At 57.6% G+C, this 18,990-nt stretch overlaps 7 protein-coding genes across 7 annotated transcripts; 3 read left to right on the top strand and 4 right to left on the bottom strand.

Annotated features, from left to right (window-relative positions):
* Positions 1 to 271: 271 nt before the first annotated feature.
* Positions 272 to 1,751, bottom strand: F5144DRAFT_391629 (uncharacterized protein). Its single transcript, XM_066784718.1, has 2 exons — positions 1,295 to 1,751; positions 272 to 1,234 (listed from the first exon to the last, which is right to left on the bottom strand). The coding sequence occupies exons 1-2, from the start codon at positions 1,657 to 1,659 to the stop codon at positions 502 to 504; spliced, it is 1,098 nt and encodes a 365-aa protein (XP_066638951.1). The 5' UTR covers positions 1,660 to 1,751; the 3' UTR covers positions 272 to 501.
* Positions 1,752 to 2,116: 365 nt separating this feature from the next.
* On the top strand, positions 2,117 to 3,605 carry F5144DRAFT_633625 (cryptococcal mannosyltransferase 1-domain-containing protein; the record flags this gene model as incomplete). The annotated part of the gene is made up of 2 exons (XM_066792549.1): positions 2,117 to 2,411; positions 2,702 to 3,605. Exons 1-2 carry the CDS (start codon positions 2,353 to 2,355, stop codon positions 3,603 to 3,605), a joined length of 963 nt encoding a protein of 320 aa, XP_066638950.1. The 5' UTR covers positions 2,117 to 2,352.
* A 519-nt stretch (positions 3,606 to 4,124) lies between these two features.
* F5144DRAFT_391518 (uncharacterized protein) lies at positions 4,125 to 4,842 on the bottom strand. The gene has a single exon (XM_066784716.1). The coding sequence runs from the start codon at positions 4,734 to 4,736 to the stop codon at positions 4,230 to 4,232; it is 507 nt and encodes a 168-aa protein (XP_066638949.1). The 5' UTR covers positions 4,737 to 4,842; the 3' UTR covers positions 4,125 to 4,229.
* Positions 4,843 to 6,773: 1,931 nt separating this feature from the next.
* Positions 6,774 to 12,541, bottom strand: F5144DRAFT_633624 (glycosyl hydrolases family 18-domain-containing protein; the record flags this gene model as incomplete). The annotated part of the gene is made up of 4 exons (XM_066792548.1): positions 6,774 to 10,717; positions 10,808 to 11,776; positions 11,926 to 12,341; positions 12,408 to 12,541. The coding sequence occupies 4 exons, from the start codon at positions 12,539 to 12,541 to the stop codon at positions 6,882 to 6,884; spliced, it is 5,355 nt and encodes a 1,784-aa protein (XP_066638948.1). The 3' UTR covers positions 6,774 to 6,881.
* A 1,173-nt stretch (positions 12,542 to 13,714) lies between these two features.
* On the top strand, positions 13,715 to 13,984 carry F5144DRAFT_498490 (uncharacterized protein; the record flags this gene model as incomplete). The annotated part of the gene is made up of 1 exon (XM_066786269.1): positions 13,715 to 13,984. A coding segment is annotated over one exon (270 nt), but the record flags the coding sequence as incomplete, so codon positions are not given.
* A 285-nt stretch (positions 13,985 to 14,269) lies between these two features.
* Positions 14,270 to 16,357, top strand: F5144DRAFT_624114 (uncharacterized protein; the record flags this gene model as incomplete). The annotated part of the gene is made up of 2 exons (XM_066792182.1): positions 14,270 to 15,133; positions 15,239 to 16,357. The coding sequence occupies 2 exons, from the start codon at positions 14,270 to 14,272 to the stop codon at positions 16,355 to 16,357; spliced, it is 1,983 nt and encodes a 660-aa protein (XP_066638946.1).
* A 69-nt stretch (positions 16,358 to 16,426) lies between these two features.
* On the bottom strand, positions 16,427 to 18,336 carry F5144DRAFT_586298 (uncharacterized protein). Its single transcript, XM_066789748.1, has one exon. It carries the CDS (start codon positions 18,182 to 18,184, stop codon positions 16,574 to 16,576), a length of 1,611 nt encoding a protein of 536 aa, XP_066638945.1. The 5' UTR covers positions 18,185 to 18,336; the 3' UTR covers positions 16,427 to 16,573.
* Between the last annotated feature and the right edge of the window lie 654 nt (positions 18,337 to 18,990).

The following is an 18,990-nucleotide window of genomic DNA, read 5'->3' as shown; positions in this document are numbered from 1 at the left end:
CATGCCTCCCCGCCGGCAGCTGAACAGAGCCAAGCGTGCATATGCTGGTTCAGCTAGGACCGTCACGAGACGGGGCCGGGTCTCAAACCACAGCCCGTCATTGGTGCCCGCCCAAACATCCCCAAGACAGGGCCTGGTATTTCTTAACCCGACAAGGATAGGGCGGTTTAAAGTTCGGAGGGGCTTTTTTCATTGCAGCTTTGATGTATGGATCATGGGAGTCGAAGTGTTTTCTTCGAAGCATGGGAGCCCAGGACTTCCATGAATTTGCGCCGGGAAGGCTAATGTAAAACGGAAGTTGGAATCCACGCGGCCATGTTGCGGCTGATGCTTTAAAGCAGGTGAGAAAGTTCCAACCGTTTCCCTTCCACTTGCAGACATCTTATAGTATCGGATATCAATCCCCTACGGCGTAGAATCGGTGATCATTCTCGAAGTACGTTTCATCTTGGCATTTTGTGTTTCTTTGGTGTATTCGGTATAAAGTGTCGTAACTTGTTGTTATTCTCCCTCACGGTACGGTCTGGGAGTTGCGGGTAACTCTACAGGGGGGACCCTCGGCCGTGCAATGGGATGGTCTGCTGGTAGCTCCCCTGGTACTGATCGGCTGTCCAACTCCCTTGGTATTGACCGACTGTCTCCCAGCTCGCTTGGCCCCCATCCCCCAGTAGCATGTTTCCACTCAGTTTCCGATGAACTCCCCATCCCTTGTTGCATTCCCTCGTCCGCTTGATGTTCGGGGCGCCGACCACGGTTGTGCCTTAGCACATACACCAGGGCAATGACAGAGCCGAGAACGAGTGCTAAACCACCCAATACCCCTCCGACAATCGCCCCGGTATTGTTCGTGTTGCTCCCGCCATCCCCTGCACTGCCGCTGTCAACGCTGGTAGTAGTGGGAGGGGTAGCAGATAGAGGTGACGAATTCGTGGTCGACGTCGCTGTCGATGCACCAGATCGTGATGACGAAGAAGGCGATGACGATGATGGTTGTGATGACGACGGGGATGATGATGATGATGATGATGATGATGATGAGGATGATGGTCCTCCTGGTGATAATGATGGCAAAGGTATAACCGCGGTCGCATCCAGAAAAGCCGTGGCTGTGAGGAAATACGTCGCTTCCCCCGGGCTTTGAGCACAATCGATGTAGTCAAAGGACAGGCCAGGGTTGACGATTAACTGCGCCATCGAGCAGAACTTGGCGCTTGCGTTGCCATCTCTTCCGGAACTGCGGTTAAGCAACGTGTGAGCAATGTACACTGTAAAGGTGGACGCCCTTGCAACTTACCATGTCCGTGTTGTGACCTTCAAGTTATTACTCAAGCTCGGGCGACCACATCCGGTACTGCATGGTCCAGCATCGAAGCAATACGCGCCGAGTCCGCATCGCGTGTCTATCTCCGCGTCTACTGGGCAGACCCCCCAGATACCGTTCAATGTGTCGAGACGGCAATTAAAGCCTTTAGGCGCAATGAAGGGCTTCGCGGGATCGCCCTCAAGGAAGCCACAAGTGGAAGTTCCGGGGCCGGTGTCTCTGCGCTGGGCAGGGGGCGTCGTGGGTAGAGGGGGCGCTGGGGTGATCAGTGCCAGGGCGTCTACCAGTCTGGTAGAACCGATGAAGGCTGCCACGAGCGAGAAAGTCAAGGGACCCATTGGACCGTATTAAAACAGAGAAATATGTTTCAATAGGGGGAGTCTGGGGTCGGTCAGCCGGCCGCCGGCAAGACGAGGTCGAAACCTGACAGCACTGGTCCTGGGGAATATATCGGTTTGGCCGGCTCGTGCAGCCCTCGGTCAGGTCCTGGAGCTGGGGACGGCCCCCATTTTGAAGCGCATTGATGGCGGCAATCTTAGTTCCAGCCCTAGAGGGGCCTCAAACAGCCCTAGTCAAAACAGCAAAGTTGAAGGGAACGTCGTGCCGCCGCGGTGCACATGTCCTTCTCGGCCACACAGTGCGTCAACGCCAATATAGGGGCTGGTCAGCTGTTATTTTCAGGCGAGCCAGGGTCTCTTCGTACTGTGCAACTTTTGGTGTTTTTCGGCCCCCAACGACGCCCCTTTTTATTGGCGCGTAGCCGGCACAATTAGCCGCCTCCCACATCACTTTCTTGGCGAAACGACGCCAAACGGACTCTGACTTGGGCTTCCAGAGTCTCCATTCATCATTTCGCCAGGCGAAGTCCGCCTTAGTGCCGGCTTTGGGGTCGATTCGTCGCCGGCCCCGCCCTGTGTTCTGACATCAGGGCGTGTCTGTAAAATGTCCCGCCGAAGGCTGGTCATTTTTGCCCAAATTGCGGTTTTGTCGTTGACTTCCCTTTATGTTCTGTTTCACATTCGCTTTAGCGCATGGCCGTTGACACGGGTTCAGAGCGTGGACCTCGGGTCCTACGAGGTATCACCAAATGGTACGTGTGACTGTACCTGTATACTCGCATGTGTGCTAGGATGTCCCCGCCCTGACTCTATCACCAGAAAAACTCACACGAGAGAACTTGACGGCACATATCCACGCTATTCACGATCCGAACCTCGACCCAGACCTCCCCAAACTCAAATGCCCGCCTTTCAACACATCCTGATATGAACACCTCCAAATCAACCCCTCCACATCCTCATCATCATCCGACCCACCCATCCACTACTTCTTCGCGCTCAACCTCCGCAACTGCCTCCCCATCCTCCCCCGCCTCCTCAGCAGCATCCTCGAAGCCATCCGCTTCCTCGGCCCCTCCCACTGCGCGCTCTCCATCGTAGAAGGCAACTCCCCCGACGGCACCGCCGAGCTCCTCGCCGCCCTTGAACCCACCCTCACCGCCCTCTCCATCCGCACTTTCTTCACCCTCCACACCCCCCTCAACCCGCTCTCCCCCACCCCCGGCGCCGACCGCTTCACCACCCTCGTCCACCTGCGCAACCTCGCCCTCGCCCCCCTCACCACCAACACCACCACCAACCACCCCAACGCCACCATCGCCTTCATCAACGTGACCCTCTGCCCGGACGACCTCCTCGAACTGCTCCACCAAAAACACCACCAGCACGCCGACATGGCCTGCGCGCTCGACTGGACGGGCACCCCGAACCCCGTCTTCTACGACGTGTACGTGGCGCGCGCCGCCAACGGCGATCTCTTCTTCGACGTGCCCCCCGACACGGTGAGTTGGGCGCGCGCCGGGGAGCTGTTTTGGAATGAGCCTGTTGCGAGGGGGAGGTTGGGGAGGGGGGTGCCGTTTCAGGTGTTTGCTTGCTGGAATGGGGCGGTGGTGGTTACGGCGCGGCCGGTGGTGGAGGGAAGGGTGGGGTTTAGGGGGGCGAGGAGGGAGAGGGGCGAGTGTCATCAGGGAGAGCCGCAGTTGTTTTGTAAGGATTTGTGGTGGGAGGGGTATGGGAGGATTATGGTGGTGCCGAGTGTGAGTTTGGAGTATGAGGAGGGGGCGGGGGAGGCGGTGAAGAGGTTGAAGGGGTTTACGGCGGAGGTGGTGGCGGGGGAGACGGGGGAGGAGACGGCGATTGAGTGGTTGCCGCCGCCGGAGTTGGTTAAGTGTATGCCGACGTTTAATGACCAGAGTTGGCGGCTGTGGAATGAGACGTTGGTTTGATGGGTTGTGCTGTCGAGGTGCGGTGGTTTGGGGCTAGCCGCTAGGCCGGCGTTTGGGGAGGATGGATGAGCATATGCATATGTGTTAGTGTTGGGTTGTTCCCCAGAATGCATGCCTGTATTCGTAATGTTGTCGGTAGGTCAGCGATAGTCCTGGGATGTACTACCAAATAAACGAGCGCACAAGCTTCCAATACACCTTTCTCATTGCGCTAAACCTAAATTTAGATACAGGATAGCGAGTCGGTTCCTCCCGACTTTCGACAGGAACCCTACTCAATGAGAGCGAAGCCTTTTCGCGGACCCGTCGGGGCATTGCCCGATGGGGCCCGCGAGCCGGTAATGTCGCCGGCGTCCCCGATCCTCTATACCCTTCCGCCCCACAAACAAAACTTCTAGTGACCCGAGACACCATCTGCTCCCGGCTTGTACCAACCCGGGACAGCAGCGAAGTCGGGAATAGGTGGTATCTCGGGTCACTGAGAGGTTAAGTTTGCAGGGGCGGAAAGGCATAGAGGATCGGGGACGCCGGCGACGCTACTACTCGCGGGCCCGGTCGGGCAATGTCCCGACGGGTCCGCGGGCAGTTTCCATTCCCATTCTAAGAGTCGAGGGCCAAGCGCCCTCACCTCTTGAGCAAGCCCACACTGTGAGCCTTCCTCTCATGTCGTTGCAAGTTATACTTTAGCGTGTAGGCCTTGTCTGGGCACCTTGAGCACTGAAATCTTTTCTCTCCCCCATGTGCTATGCTGTCTCGGTGTTTTTTCAAGGCCGATGTCGTAGGAAATCGTTGATCGCACCCAGCAATTGAACAGGGGAGCTTTTTTACATGCTCCCGCTGGTGACGGTTGCGCTTGACCTGGTCGCTAAATTTCTTCGGACACCGGCGGCAGGAAAATGAGTCTCTCATCCTTGGCTTCCAGTGTGTCCGATGTATTGGCGTTGGGCTGCTGCCGGAGTTCGATGAAGCCAGACTGGAAGTGGCGTGGCTAGCTGAGCGTGGCGTTGACCAAGTGCCGGATGTTGGACTGGACGGCACTGAGGTCGATGAGGGATGCCAAAACTGGAGGCCGCAAGCGAGGTGATCTTCGTTCATCAAGATGGCGTCATTTGAACAGGCCAGCGCCTCCATGTTGTTCAAGTCGATGTTCCAAACGCCCAATGGCGGCCCGTTGAAGGTTGTCTGCTGAAAGTTGCGCCCGGGGTCGATTGCGGAGTGAAACCCAGGCGCCGGCGTCCGAACGGGTAGAGCAGGAAGCGGAACCACTGCTGCGGGAAGCAGACTGGATGGAAGAGGCTGGGTGGGATAGGACACCCCAGGCCAGGCGGAAGTCGAAGTGTTGGTCAGAAGCGAAGCCGATTGCCCGAGTGCGAGGGCAAAGCTCGGGTCGAAGACGTCGTTGGGGTGTGATGGTAGTGCACAAAAAGGTGCCAAAAGGTCGGTCGAATAACTTGAATAACTTGCAATGACTGGTCCGACATGTGGTAGATTGTCGGATCGGAGAAGATCTCCAGATCTTCCCAAGGTCCCAATACCCTCCAACCCCCCCCCAAAGCAATCGATAACAAGAGCTTCTTCGTGATCCTGATGCGCTTCATTTTCCGAAAATGCCAAGGCGGAGTGTCCCGGAGCGAAAGTTGCACCGTCTTGGTCCAATTCCGGACAAGGAATCGCATCAAGATCACGAAGAAATTCTTGGTTGTGATCACCAACCCATTGCCACGGAATTTGGCTGACTTGGCGGGGGCTGGGAATGCCCCCGCGGGCGAACGATTAAGAGTCGAAACCTGGAGATGTAACTCATATAAGCGGTGGCGAAAGCCAAAGAGGGGACGGGGAAGACGCACTGGGGAGCGTGGCCGGCCTGCACGGCTGACCGGCCTGTGGCTACAGACCGATTGTTGAGATTTGATGTGCCCAGATTCGATAGGTAGGTAGCTTGGGCGGGAAAATGGGACTTTAAGTAGACCTCGACCCTCAGCGCAGACGACGGCCTCCTTGGTCTTGGCTGCATCCATCCTGCGCAATATGCCGCAGCCTGCAGCATGGAGGGAGGAGGGTGTCGATGTGCAGTTCCCATGCAGCAAGGCTCCCTCGCCTCGACCGTGATTGGGCAGTGGCCATGCAAGTCGACTGCCTCCATGCAAGGACTGCCTCCGAACCGATGCGGGCTAATGATAACCCCGCCTTTACCGGCTGAGAGCCTGTTCCCGTTCTGTGAAAACGCAGCAAGAACGGAATCGTAGATATCTGTGTTTTTGGGGGACGGAAAACCAATGTGGAACGCAAACAAACAGGAAGGGACAGGACTGCGGGGCCTTAGACTACGTGGGTTAAGCCCACGCAGGGCGGACCTGAGCCGGATGGTCTGGAAAGGTGGGGCCGGCATCCCGGCGCCCGCAATACATTCCCGGACCGGAGTGGGGCCGGCTCCGTACCGACTGTCCAATGCCTTGTGACCCCCCGCCAGCGTCGACCTGACTGTAAACGGTGCCGGTGATGGAGACTGGAAGGAGTTGCCCATTTTCCTTCGTACTTAAACACCCCATGAGGTTACTCACCTCCCGCCTTGCGCATTCGCGGTGGTAGTTGCGCAATTCAGGGGTGAGGCCCGTGACATCCTTTAGCCTGTGGCTACCTAACCACGTTAGTGGTGTCACCGAGGTGATTACCTAAAACTTACTGTCCATCCCAAACTTGGTGTCCATCCGAAAAGTTGAGTAAATTAACGTAATTAAGGCAAGGTGATCGTAAACACGTGGAATCCATGCTTTTGTCGGCTCTGAGGGCATACCACCGCCTTATTATCGCCCCTCGGCTGCCCACTTGGCTGATGGGATTACGAGGTTCCTCGTCCTTATTCCGAATGACGAAGCCGATATGACTCTTTCATAGAAACCCTACGATCGTCGTGACGTATGACAAACTCAGAGCCAGCTTTGGTTGGGCGCGTCATTTTCACAACCCGACGGAGTTTGCAATGGAGGCGCGGGACGAGGAGGAAGACCCCGTTCAGGATGTCGATCAACGGTGGCCGAAGCGCAAAGATGAGCGTGGCCAGGCTGAGCGCCGTATAACTGAGATGGGGCGGCTTATAGGTACCTGTACGACCCAGCTTGAAGCATCGGGGAAATTACCGTAAGTTTTAGTCGACCGCTGGCTAAATTAATATGACCTGCAATGAAACACAAGCTGATGAACTGAATTATATACTGATGATAAAATGAACCCCCTGACCTATCGTGGCACATACACGTACAAAGATAGCGAACTCCCCTAAAACGCCCACTGCCACGCCGGCGCCACCCTCAAAGCCTCGGCGAAGGTATCAATAGTATTAATCAACCTCCGCTTCCTCACCTTCACCAGCTTCTCCGCCGCCGTATCGTTAACGTCCTCGACAGCCGCGTCCCTATGCGCCTGGTCCGCCCACTGGACCTGCATGCGCGGCAGGATGTCGTTCAGCACCTTATTCGACTTGGTCACGGCCAGCGCCATCTTGCCCCGCATGAACGCGTCCCACTTCCCCTGCAGCCCCATCGGCGCCCAGGCCGTCCAGCCCGCCTGCGGGGGGTTGTTGGGCAGGACGTCGGTGTCGAGGCGCCGGAGCACCTCGCCCACGCGCGCCTTTTGGGCTTGCAGGATGGCCATGATGGTGGGGTTGTTGTGGTAGAAGCGCGAGCCGAGGATGGCGCGCATCGACCGCATGATCTTCTCGGCGCCCTCGAGCGTGGTGATGAGGCCCGTGTAGACGGGGGTGTCCAGGTTGACGTTGCTGCCGTAGTCGTTGGGGTCGCCGCCGATCCATCTGTCGAAGTCGGCCACTTGGTTGTCGCCCCATGCGTTGGCCTTGGCGGGGGAGTTGATGTCCCGCTCGAGGCGGACGTACTCGGCCACGTTCCATGTTGTGGTGGGGAACTGGGCGACGACGTGTTGGAAGGGGGAGAGGGCCTGGCCGGTAAAGGCGCTATCGAGGTTTGGGATGACAACGGGGTTGATGTTCCACAGCACATTGACAAGGTCACAGAAGCCGAGTTGGGTGGTTGCTGGTTGAGTGGGATCCGGGTGGGGGAAGGTGTTGAAGTTATCATGGTCAACCTCATCAAAGAATAGTTTGATAAGTTGAGCCTCAAGAACGTGCTCGGTGTCGTAATTGACGCCGGTGACGCCGTCGATGCCGAGAACGTCGAAATTGAAATCGTTGCAGGCGGTGGTGGTAAACCCGTAAGGAAGGTTGCCCTTTGATTTGGCGACGCCGTTTGACGGGTATTGGAAGGTGAAAGTGTTGCCGCAGATGTGGACTTCCTTTCTAGCCCGCTTTTCGAGGACCTTTCCAAATGCCCGCCCCCGTTTTTGGAGAGAGTCTTCGGGATCCCCACCCGAGTCTGGCCAGGCATACCCAATCTCGGAACATGTGGTGCCCGGGCCGGCGCTGTCATCAGATTCGGGCGGGCAGAAGTAGCTTCCCACGGGAACGCTGAGGACCGGGCCCCAGACGGAGGCTCGCTTGGCCAGGGCGCGGTTGTTGTGGATGTGGCTATGGCCATGACTATGGCCACGGGTGTCGTTGGCCTCGATAGTGAGAAGACTCAAGTCACGCTTGGTCGGGAGGGGGCCTAAGCCTGGACAACTGCCACCTTCGATGATGGGCTTATTATAAGCCGGCGTGATGGCTACCTCGGCCCCCGGCCATCCGAAGCCTGGTGCCGTTGCACGCGCAAACAGGCGTGCGCCGACATCGACCCCAAATGTGAAGGGGCAGGTGTCTTTGGTGGAGCTGCCGACGCCCATCTTCACCATGACCCCTGCCTCGGCCACAATGGCCGCGGCAGCCGGGTCGATGCCCCAGCGCTTGTCGAAGCGGATGCCAAACTCGGCCGCCGCAGAGATCTTGGCCGAGACGTCGCCGAGCGCCTGGACGCCGGCGTAGAAGGTGGGCTCGTCTAGGTCCTCATTGTCGCCGGTGCGCTTGAGGTCCGGGTCACCGTCGCCAATCTCTTTGGGTGTGTAGTTGCTGTCGCCGTTGTCGGGAAGGACCTGGCGGACCTCCCAGTTGGCGAACTCGAGGCGTGTTTCCACCTTACCTGCTAGGGTGAGTGAGGCGTCGATGCTGCCCTCGACCGTCAGCTGCGGGCCGATGGTTGCGATTCCCGGGATCTTGAACGAGGCGCCCGGGAAAGGGATGTTCAAGATGACTTCCGACTTGTGATAGGAAAACTTGGCGACGGCTTCGAGGGTCAACACGCCCGTGATCTCACCCTTGTTGTAGAAGGTCAAGTAGCTTTGGGAAATGTCCAAAGGCGGCGTCAGCTTCGTAACGATCAAAGTGAAGCCGAAGCTGGTCGCTACGTTTACTTTCAGGAGGGCCTGGGCAAGGATGTGGCCCTCGTAGTCTACGCCGTTGCGGTTGCATTGCCACGTCTCGTCAATGAGTTTGGCTGTCAACGTGTCCTTGTAGTCGTAGGTGAACTCGCGTTTGATTTCCGGCTTAACGATTCGGGCAAGCCAGTCGAGAACGCTTGAGCCGAACCAACGCTCCTCGAGATCACGGCGAGACAGGGCCCCAAAATGGTAGTCGTCGCGGAATTCTTCCTCCAGCCAGCGGGCGTGGTTGCCCCCAGTGTCGGCGAGGGAGCGTTTGATCTTCTTTTTGGTGTTTCCGGCCGCTGCAACGACTGTGTCCCAGTAGTCGTCTTGGTTGCTAAAGTCGATGCGCATCTGGGTGTCGCCGAGGTCGCGGCGCACGCGGGTGAAGTCGTAGTCAAAAGTCAAATCGTAGACGACGGGGCTGTGGGTGGCCGAGAGGTGTTCAAGGTGGCGCGGAAGAATGGTCTTTGCCGGGTCAGAGGTTGGGATCATGTCTTTGGCAACGGCGTACTTCCCAGGGCCGCACCCGGTGGGCATCTGCAAAATGGTTCCAGGGACGCCGTGGCCGAGACTGATCTTGTGACAGTTGCTGCCCTCGGAGAAGTCTGTGCATACCATCTGCACCGTGTGGGGGCCGTCTTCACCGATGGCCGAATCGCAGCCCGAGAAGACGTCCCAGTGGGAACCGTCACGCTTGTCGAGCGAGACCTGCAGCTCCTCGGGCGAGGCGAGCACGACGAACTGGAAGGCCGCGTCGTTAGGGTTCTGCTGACTGTCCGAGTCTTTGTCCGTTTCGAGGGAGAAGTCAGTGTCGACACTCTCACCATCAGGGGGGTGTTCGAAGAGGTTGCCCAACGGCACCGGCAGAAACAAGGGGTCCTCAGCCGCCTCGCAACAAAAGGTCCGCACACGAGAAGCCTGCCAGCCGCACGTCTCGCCGCCGCCAAAGTCGCTGTCAGTCAGCTGGGCGTAAGTCATGTCCGGGCAATGGCCGTCGAAGCAGCTGCCGGGTTTGCCAAACCAGGCGCAGTTCTTCCATTGGGGGATATCGTCTTTAGGGCAGCAGTAGTACTTGTCTGTGTCGAGGTCAAGTTCGTCGAGCACCAAGAGGAGCGCTTCTCCTGCCAGGGCGGTAAGAGGATAGGCGCGCCCGACGACGCGGAGGATGACCTTGGCCACGTCTTCCAAGATAGTCAAGACGGTACCCGAGAAGGTGAGGGGTAGGTCATCGCCGTTGCAGGAGCCGCCGACGCCGCTCCAGTAGCACGTGTTTTCCGCGGCGAGCGGGCTTTTGCAGCAGTAGGCCTTATTGCCGTCATTACACCCATGGCCGTCACCCCACTTGTTCATCTCCATCATGACTTCGTCGTCATGACAGTGGCCGCTGCATAAGGGGGCGGTGCCACGCCATGTGCACTCCTTGGGATCCGGGGCCCCAGATAACGGGCAGCAGAGCTTGCTTCGCTTGTCGTCACCGCAGGGTTGGTCGGTAATTTTGATGTCGCCGGGGTCGCAGTTGCCATCGCAGGGTGTGATATAGCAATGCTTGTTGGAAGATTGCCAGTCGTCCTTGTCGCTGGCCGCGCCCAAGTCGCCTAGTTTCTTGGGCGAGATGACAGCCTGCAGTGCTGTCAACTGCTCGTCGTCCTGATCGATGGCCCAGATGAGGTAGCCGCCCAGCCCTAGATCCGCGGCCAGGTCCTTTTTCTGCTTGAAGGTGTCGGCATCGTCGTACGACACCCACTCTGTCCAACAATGTTAGCTGTACTTTTCTTGAGTGTTCAGGGGAAGTTCGGGAGACAGAAAGGGGAGGAGAACAAAAGATATTGACATACGGTCGTTGTTCCACGTGATATACTTGACGCCCGCCTTCTTGTCATGTACGGGCTTGATTTTCTTGGAATCAATGACGGCCATAATCTCGCGGTAGCTCAGAATACCTGACTCGCCGCTGCAGCCTCCCTTGGTCGCACCGCCCTTGAAGCCGCACCCCGGCTCGCTGCACGAGGGGCCCTGGAGCTGGAAGGCGCGGCCATAGAACCCAAGGCTCATGTTGAGTTTGTTGGCGGGGACGTCGTTGCGCCAGAAGAGGTCAAAAGCCTGCTTCATCTCGGTGATGTTGGTGTGGCCGTAGATCTTCTGGCCGATGGGATTCTTACCGTCCCAGACGCCGTGCAGGTCGTAGGACATGACGTTCACAAAGTCGACGTGATCCACGGCCTTGAGGTCGAAGTGGCGCATATACCAGTATGAGGTAGGCAGCGTAAAGGAAACGACATACTTGACGGGCTGCTTCTTGTTGGCGGCGTCGAGCTCCTTGAGGAATGTGACAAAGTTCTTGCCGTCGGCCTCAACGCCTCCGCGGTCATCAGCGCCGGGGTACTCCCAATCAAAATCAACGCCATCGAAGGCGTACTCGCGCAGGAAGCTAAACAGGTTGTCGATAAAGGTCTCGCGATTCTCCGCTGAGCCCACCATATCGCTAAAGACTTTTTGGGTTGGGCCCGGGTCGTTGAAGGTCCATCCGCCAATGGCGATGACGGTCTTGAGGGCGGGATTCTTCTTCTTGAGGTTGGTGAATTTGGAGAACAGGGACCCATCGATACCGTCCATGGGCGCGATGCTGTATGTGCCCGGAGTGATGGACGCAAAAGAAAAGTACAGGTGGGTCAACGAGTTGACGGGAATGTCGTTGAGCCCCATGCCCTGACACGCGCTGTCGGCCCGCCAGCCCTCATAGTAGCCGATAACGCGGGTCTGCGAGCTGGCTTTGTTCTTGGGGCCAGGTTGGTCGCAGTTGGACTCTGCCCAATGTTAGCCGCAATCTTCTTCTTGGAGGTCCAGTGGTTTTAGGAGCAATTTGGAAACAGGCGCGAGGTCTTGTGAGTAAGGCGACTCCAGGTGACTCCTGAACCAGCTAAAAAGCGGATATATGCAAAGAAGATTGACTTACGGCAGCCGCCAGTGGCGCCATGATCTTCCTTGTCACAGTAATCTTCGGTCATGCCGCAAAAGCCCCATTTGCCGCAGCAGACGTTGAGCGGACATTTCTGACCAGGAACTTTGGCGTCCTTACCGCACTCGGACTTAGCATCGCAGTTGGACCAGCAGACTTCGTTGGGCGAGATGCCCGCCGTGCCGCACGCCTCCTCGCCGTAGTTGCACGACAGCGTGGCCTTGGGGCAGCAAGCTTTGTTGGCGCAAGGTCGGTCCGGTCCGCACGTGTAGTCATCGTCCGTGGCTCGGCCGCTGATTAGAGACGGCGCGTCCATGGCACCGAGAAAGGGGGTTACCCCGAGCCTGTCATCGCCGTCTCGACACAGCGGCAGCTCATATTCGCGCCTGACCTTGGCTGAGTAGTCAAATGGTCTGCGGTGATTAGCAATGAGATTATGCCTAATAAGACAGTTCAAAAAGGGGCGACGAGACACTTACGATACGGGATTCCGACACGTTGTGGGCACATCAGCAACAGCGGGAACAGCAGCATGATCCGCTGCCTGGTGCCAGGGCAAGGCGTCAGCGAGCCTCTGCCCGCAAAGGAGAGCAAGCACAATAGGATACCGCATGGCCGTCCGTCACGGGTGTTGTGCCTGTACTGGAATCCCTACGAGCTGCAAGGCAGCAAGCTGCCGCCGCATCTTGTATAAGATGACCCTTTGAGTAGGTACCTAGGTACCACCAGTGCCACGCGGGATTCATTCCTACTCTAACTCCGGTGGATCACACCAGGCGTCACTAGTCCCTCCTCTCGGCACAGACGGCAGTCCACGTCCGCCTTCGTGTAACTGAGGGTAATATCAAGGGCCCATCGTGGCACAAGAGACGCCCGATGGGGCAGGTCGGCGCGTAAAGAAGACCGTGTGAGTATTAGTGCATTCGATAATCACTCTGTTCGGTAATTATACGGTCTTTCCTTTCCGTCAGCAATGGGGGGCACGCCAAACCGGTGCCTGAGTTGTTGAGTGGGAATAAGTAGCCTCTATTGCCGTTGGCCAGCTCTTTCGAAGTGTACTACAATCATATGATTCATATCCATGAATACCTAAGCTTGTGCGCGTTGCAGCATTAAGGGGGAAACCATGAGAACAGTATGCGAGCTGCAGAAAGGTCGTTAGAATTGGCCGTGAAGTTCAACATAGCTTCGAATCCACCTCCTGATTCTGCTCCCCGAATTCTTTCAGGAGGAGCACTGGGTGTGTGCCCAGGGGGGGATACAGATTGGTTGGGTAGTTTTGGAACATCAATAGAAAATGTAGGGCGGGCGGCATTGCAGTTAACCGAAATGGGAAGAGAAGCTAAGGTAAGGTACCTTACCTAGCCTGGCGAGCCCACGTTCACGAGGCCTTTTTACCCCCTAGGGCCGAAGGCGCGAGGTACGGCACAACGGCACCACTGCCCCTTGCAGCCTTGCTTACTTGGATGGGAGCTGAAAAAGGTGTGGCATCCACCCTGCAGGATAGCCGCCAAAGGACAGGAAAGGGGTAGAGATCTCGGCCGAATGAAAAGCTTCCATTCTTGCGTACCCCAGTCAAATGGACCAGGCTCTGAAAGGGGGCCAAAGTATGCTCGACAGCCTGCCCCAAGAACAACGCCCTTCTTTTGATGAGATGCTGCCTTGAGCCACACGAAGAGTTCCTTGTCTCCCGCCTCCCACCAGAAAGCAGTCATTCTCATTGACTTGCTTCATCCAAGGTCCCAACGCAATCCGCTATAGGAATTGGGCTTGGATAACCTTCATGATGCAGACCCTTTTCGTCAACCTGCTTCTCTCTCTCGGGCTTGCGTCAACGGCATCTGCCACGGTGCTGCTCTACCCAGACAGTCTTCCCTCGACACTCACGCCAGAGTGTACCAATGCCCTGACTGTTGACGTTACAGCCTGCGACCCGCTGGTGAGAGATCTCCGCCCGGATATCTTCTACCCACCGGCGTCATTATCACGCATCTGCACCACGGCTTGCTCATCCGCCCTTGATACATGGCGGTCATCGGTACAATCCGGCTGCGGGAACCAGACCATCACAGTCGATCTTGAAGTTGAGGCCGCGGCTGTCTACATTCCTGGCGCGCTGCACTACTACCTTCAAAATGCTTGCCTCAAGGACGACGAGGGGCGTTACTGTGGACCAGTTGCGGCCCTGGCAGCTGCTTTCTCGGACCCCGGCATCAGCCCTTTCAACTACATCAGCAACGTCACCGACCAGGTGAAACCTGATGACTGTGACGCCTGTTTGGCCGAGCGGCTGCGGATGCGCCAGGGATCGCCGTACGGTGACGGGCCCATCGCGGCCAGCATGTCGTTGTACGAAAGCATGACGGCGAGTTGCAGCATTGAGGGACGCCCCGTCGTGACAACCACCATCGACTACTTCACTGCGGCCCCGGTTCCGACAGCCAAGGTGTGCGAGGGCTCAACCTACACCGTCCTGGCGTCGGACGACTGCTACACCATATCCAAGAGCCAGGGCGTTGGCACAAACTGGCTGCTGGCCGACAATGACTTGGAGGCCTTTTGCAGCAACTTTCCCGCCGCCGGCACTTCCCTCTGCATCACCAACCAGTGCACCACCGCCACCGTCCCTACCAATGCGACGTGTGAGGCCGTGGCTGCGGCGGCCAACATCACCGAGACGCAACTCATTGCTTGGAACCCTTCTATAAGCTACGGGTGTGCAAACCTCCTCAAGATGAACGGCTCTGAAGTCTGCGTCGATGCTCCCGGCCGCAAGTTCGTGGCCCCTAGTGACACCGCCGGCCTGCCCCCTCTTACTCCCACCACCACGGCCCCCACGCCCACCGACGCGGCAGACGGCTCGGGAGGTGCCGAAAAGCCCTGTGGGCGGTGGTACTCGGTTCAGCAAGTCGACTATTGCAATCTCGTCGCCATCAAGTTTGGCATCACCCTCCCCGACTTCCTCTTCTTGAACCCGGCCGTCAACGCAAACTGCACCAACCTCTTCGCTTTGGAGTCTTACTGCGTCGCCGCAGTGGGTGATATCAACACCTACATTGGCCGCCCTGGCCACGACACTATTACCCTGGATCCCTCGGCGCCCTTCACCGGAATCCCCTACACCGAGCGCCCCGACGCCACCGAGTCCCCTTACACGCGGGTGTACACACCCCTCCCCGAAGCCACGGGCACCCGTGATGACTGCGTACACTACTTCGCCGGAGACGACTACCAGTACAACCTGACCGGCACTCGCTACGCCAGCAACTGCGAACTCGCCGCGGCAACCTACGACGTCGACATAGAGTAGTTCGGCTTGTGGAATCCCGGCCTCGGCAACGTCTCAGACGCGGCGTGCTCATTTCAAAAGGGCGTCCGCTACTGCGGCTCGTGGTACGTCCAAAAGGGCAATCCAGAAACTACCACAGCAACCGCAACCACCGACCCGTCCAACACGTCTCCGACGCCACCCAGCCCGACCATGTCCGGCTCGCCCGCGGACTGCAACGAGTGGATCGTCGTGACGGATGGGTTGTTCTGCACGGACCTGGCCTCCCAAGCTGGCATCTCCCTCGCGCAGTTCCTAGCCTGGAACCCGGCTGTAAGCTCCGACTGTTTGGTTAACTACTGGGTCGACGAAGCCTACTGCGTCGGCATCGCGGGCGACGACGGCACCGCGTCCGCCACAACAACGACCACCGCTAGTTCCACAAAGCCAACCCCCCCTGGCCCAACCATGACCGGCTCGCCCGCCGACTGCAACAAGTGGTCCCTCGTGACCGACGGTCTCTCCTGCACGGACTTAGCCTCCCAGGCCGGTATCTCTTTCGAACAATTCCTACTGTGGAACCCGGCTGTCAGCTCCGACTGTCTGACCAACTACTGGCTAGGCGAAGCCTACTGCGTCGGCGTCGCCGGTACCTCCACCCCAACAACAACCCCCGAACCCACCACCACCGCCAAACCAACACCGCCCGGCCCAACCATGTCCGGCTCACCCGCCGACTGCAACAAATGGTCCCTCGTGACCGACGGCCTCTCCTGCACCGACCTCGCCTCGGCCGCGGGCATCTCCCTCGCGCAATTTCTACTGTGGAACCCAGCTGTCAGCTCCGACTGCCTGACCAACTACTGGCTCGGCGATGCCTACTGCGTCGGCGTCGCCGGAACCTCCACCCCGACGACGACGACGACGACTAAACCTACGACCACGTCGGCCAAGCCGACGCCCCCCGGACCGACTATGTCCGGCTCGCCGGCTAACTGTAACAGATGGGCTCTGGTGACGGACGGTCTGACCTGCACGGCGATGGCTAGTGAGGCGGGGATTACGTTGGCGCAGTTTTTGGCGTGGAATCCGGCGGTGAGTAGCGATTGTGTGACGAATTATTGGTTGGGGGAGGCGTATTGTGTTGGGGTGGGCAGTTAGTAGACTGGAAGGAGGGGGGTTGAGTACCTAGGTACCTAATGCTGGTGGGTGGTGACATATTTAGTGGTTTCTCGAATAGGTAGCCTGACTCGTATTTACTTTGGGGTTCAAAGTTGGATTGAGGAAAAAGAATGTCTCTTTCGTGGGTGTCGGCGGCTGTGAGCTAAATTGTATCTGTTCAACGGACCTGCCTGCACTTCCGTAAGAGTCTTCTCCTCAGACATAGACACTCGAATCCTGGTTCCTCCTTTCCAGAAACTCAAACCCTTGCCACTCTATATTTTCTCCGTCTCCACCCACAAGATCCTCAAACGCCTTGATGGTTTCGTCATCCGGCCTCCAGTCCTCACCAACCTGCCACGTCACCTTTCCTTTTCCATCTCCATCAACGGCAGGCGCCTCGTACTTCACCCCCCATCGAAACATCACGGTATCCTCCTCGTCCTCAGTTGGAGGTACTTCATCACTCCCTTCATACTCTTCCCACCGCTCCATCGAGGGCCGCCATGTAAGCCACGTAAACAGCTCGGCATCCTCAAGGGCGGGCATCTTTTGCCGTTGCAGAGATGAGGCAAACGCCAAGAGCAGAGGGTTGATATTCTCCGCGATAGGGCTTATACGAAACATATCAGGCTGGCGGGTATTGTATATACCCTCGTCACCCCAGTACTCGTCCTCCTCGTCGGACAGCAACTTGTGCGTCTCGTCGTCGTCTTCCTGCAGGTGGCCGGGCGGGTAGTGCTGCTCTTTAGTAATGGCGAAACCTGTTGCGTAGGGATTCTCGCCTCTCGGGCCAGAAAAGTACCAGCGGCCGTTGGGCGCGCAGGGGTGGAATTCTACTTTGAAGTGCCGCATGTGTTCCCCTGACAAACCCTCATCAGAGCGAAAAAGATCAGGGGTGATAAACGCGCAGATATCCAGTTCCTGCAGGCGACTTCCCAGGTCCCGTAGCCCCAGAGATACAGGGTCCTTACCGCCAAACTCATTAGCCGATGACGCTAGCGACGAGCCAACAAGATCGGGCATCTGCTCTGCTTGGTCCATTCCATCCCCATACGCATTCGGCTTCCAGAACCAAAGACGGACCTTGCTGAGGTAGGGCGGTAACACGGGCATAGCAGAGCGTACAGCTCGACCAAACTCGACTCGGTCGTCGCGCCAAGGACCTGCCCAGACACGGGAAAAATTGCGCAGTGCCTTGGATTTAAAGGCGATGGGAAGGCGCTCCCCTAACCAGGGGCAGTCCAGCTCGTGGACGTGACGGAGGTGGGTAACAAGGTCGAGGGGCACACGCAAGGAGATCGGGCGCCTGTGGGCCGGGTCCGAGTTGTTCGTTCGGTAGGAGAGGATACGTAGGGAGGTGACGCGGTAGAGGGTGGATAGGTGCCCCGGGTCCTGGATGGTGAGGCGGCGGGTGTGGAAGTGACGGTGGTAGCAGCGAGGGTAGATGTCGAAGGACTGGTTGAGAATACGGATGACGGGCCGGAGGTATTCGTCAGGACGGCAGAGATCTAGGTTGTCACAGGATGGTGTTTCTGCCATATTCTCGAAGCGGTACAATGCGTGGAAAAAAGCGTGCACTTGGGCTGAAAAATGGGCGTTGACGGCCTCGAATTCGGAAAGCGGTTCCCTGCACGCGAGGCGCGAGCTAGGCAGGTTGAGAAGCAGAGGCATTTCCGCGTTGAGTTCGCACGCCCCAAAGACGATGGGGTTGCGTCCGGGCGGTAAGTGCGCATTGTAATCGCGGACGATTTCGAGGAGGGAATTGAGGATGGCGTCTTCGGACGGCGGCGTGGCTAGAATCCTGACGTGGTGTTGGGACGCCATCGTGATACCGTGATTGCCGGCGGAGAAGGGCTGTGTGACGGAGGATTAAATCGGGCTGTTCGATGTAGCGGGGAGAATTCAAGAAAGAGCGCGGGTAAAATCCAGATCCGTTTTGGAATTACTTCGAACGCTCAGGTGGTACGAAGTACCTACATGGACCTACCCAATCTGGAAGTGGTTAAGGTGGGCTCCTATTCTAGGTATACAGTCCACACGTTGGCCTTGAAGTGGTGGTGCACACCATGGATGGCCGGGGAAATGACTTGATTGTTTTGAATGAAGAACAAAAGAGGATTATCTACACGTAAATGACTGGAAGAGAGGATGGCTCTTCAAGGTCTTGGCACAAATGCTGCCTGCATGCTGCCTGTCTCAGCATGACATTGTCATGATACCACGGCCGAGGGTTGACCGCGTCTCTTTGTTCGCTTTTAAGTGTCACGAATATGCCAACAGGTGGGACCACGGGGCGCAGGACGCCCGGACCAATCGGTTGGAAAACCAATCAGGGAGCTAGGGAAGTGATCAGGGTGATCAGTGAGCTCAGCATGCCAAGTCCAGGCTGGACAGACTGAGCACACTGATCACTAAGACCTCACGCCAATCAAAGCACGAAGGAGGGCTCAGTAGGAACAAAGAGACCAGTGAGCTCGGTGCCCACTGATCTCCTCAGACGGACTGAGCACACTGGTCACCCTAGAATCAGACATGTATATAGTCACCCGTCCTGGAGAGCTCTGGGAGTTCTCCAGTTAGCAATCACAACTACAGTTCGCTACAAGCTCGCAAGCCTACTGTTGAGACAA

This window comes from Chaetomium tenue (assembly GCF_020726465.1).
Source record: "Chaetomium tenue strain MPI-SDFR-AT-0079 chromosome Unknown F5144scaffold_7, whole genome shotgun sequence".
Classification (NCBI taxonomy): domain Eukaryota; kingdom Fungi; phylum Ascomycota; class Sordariomycetes; order Sordariales; family Chaetomiaceae; genus Chaetomium; species Chaetomium tenue.
Note: the sequence above shows the minus strand (reverse complement) of the source record. Positions and strands in the feature narration are given on the sequence as shown.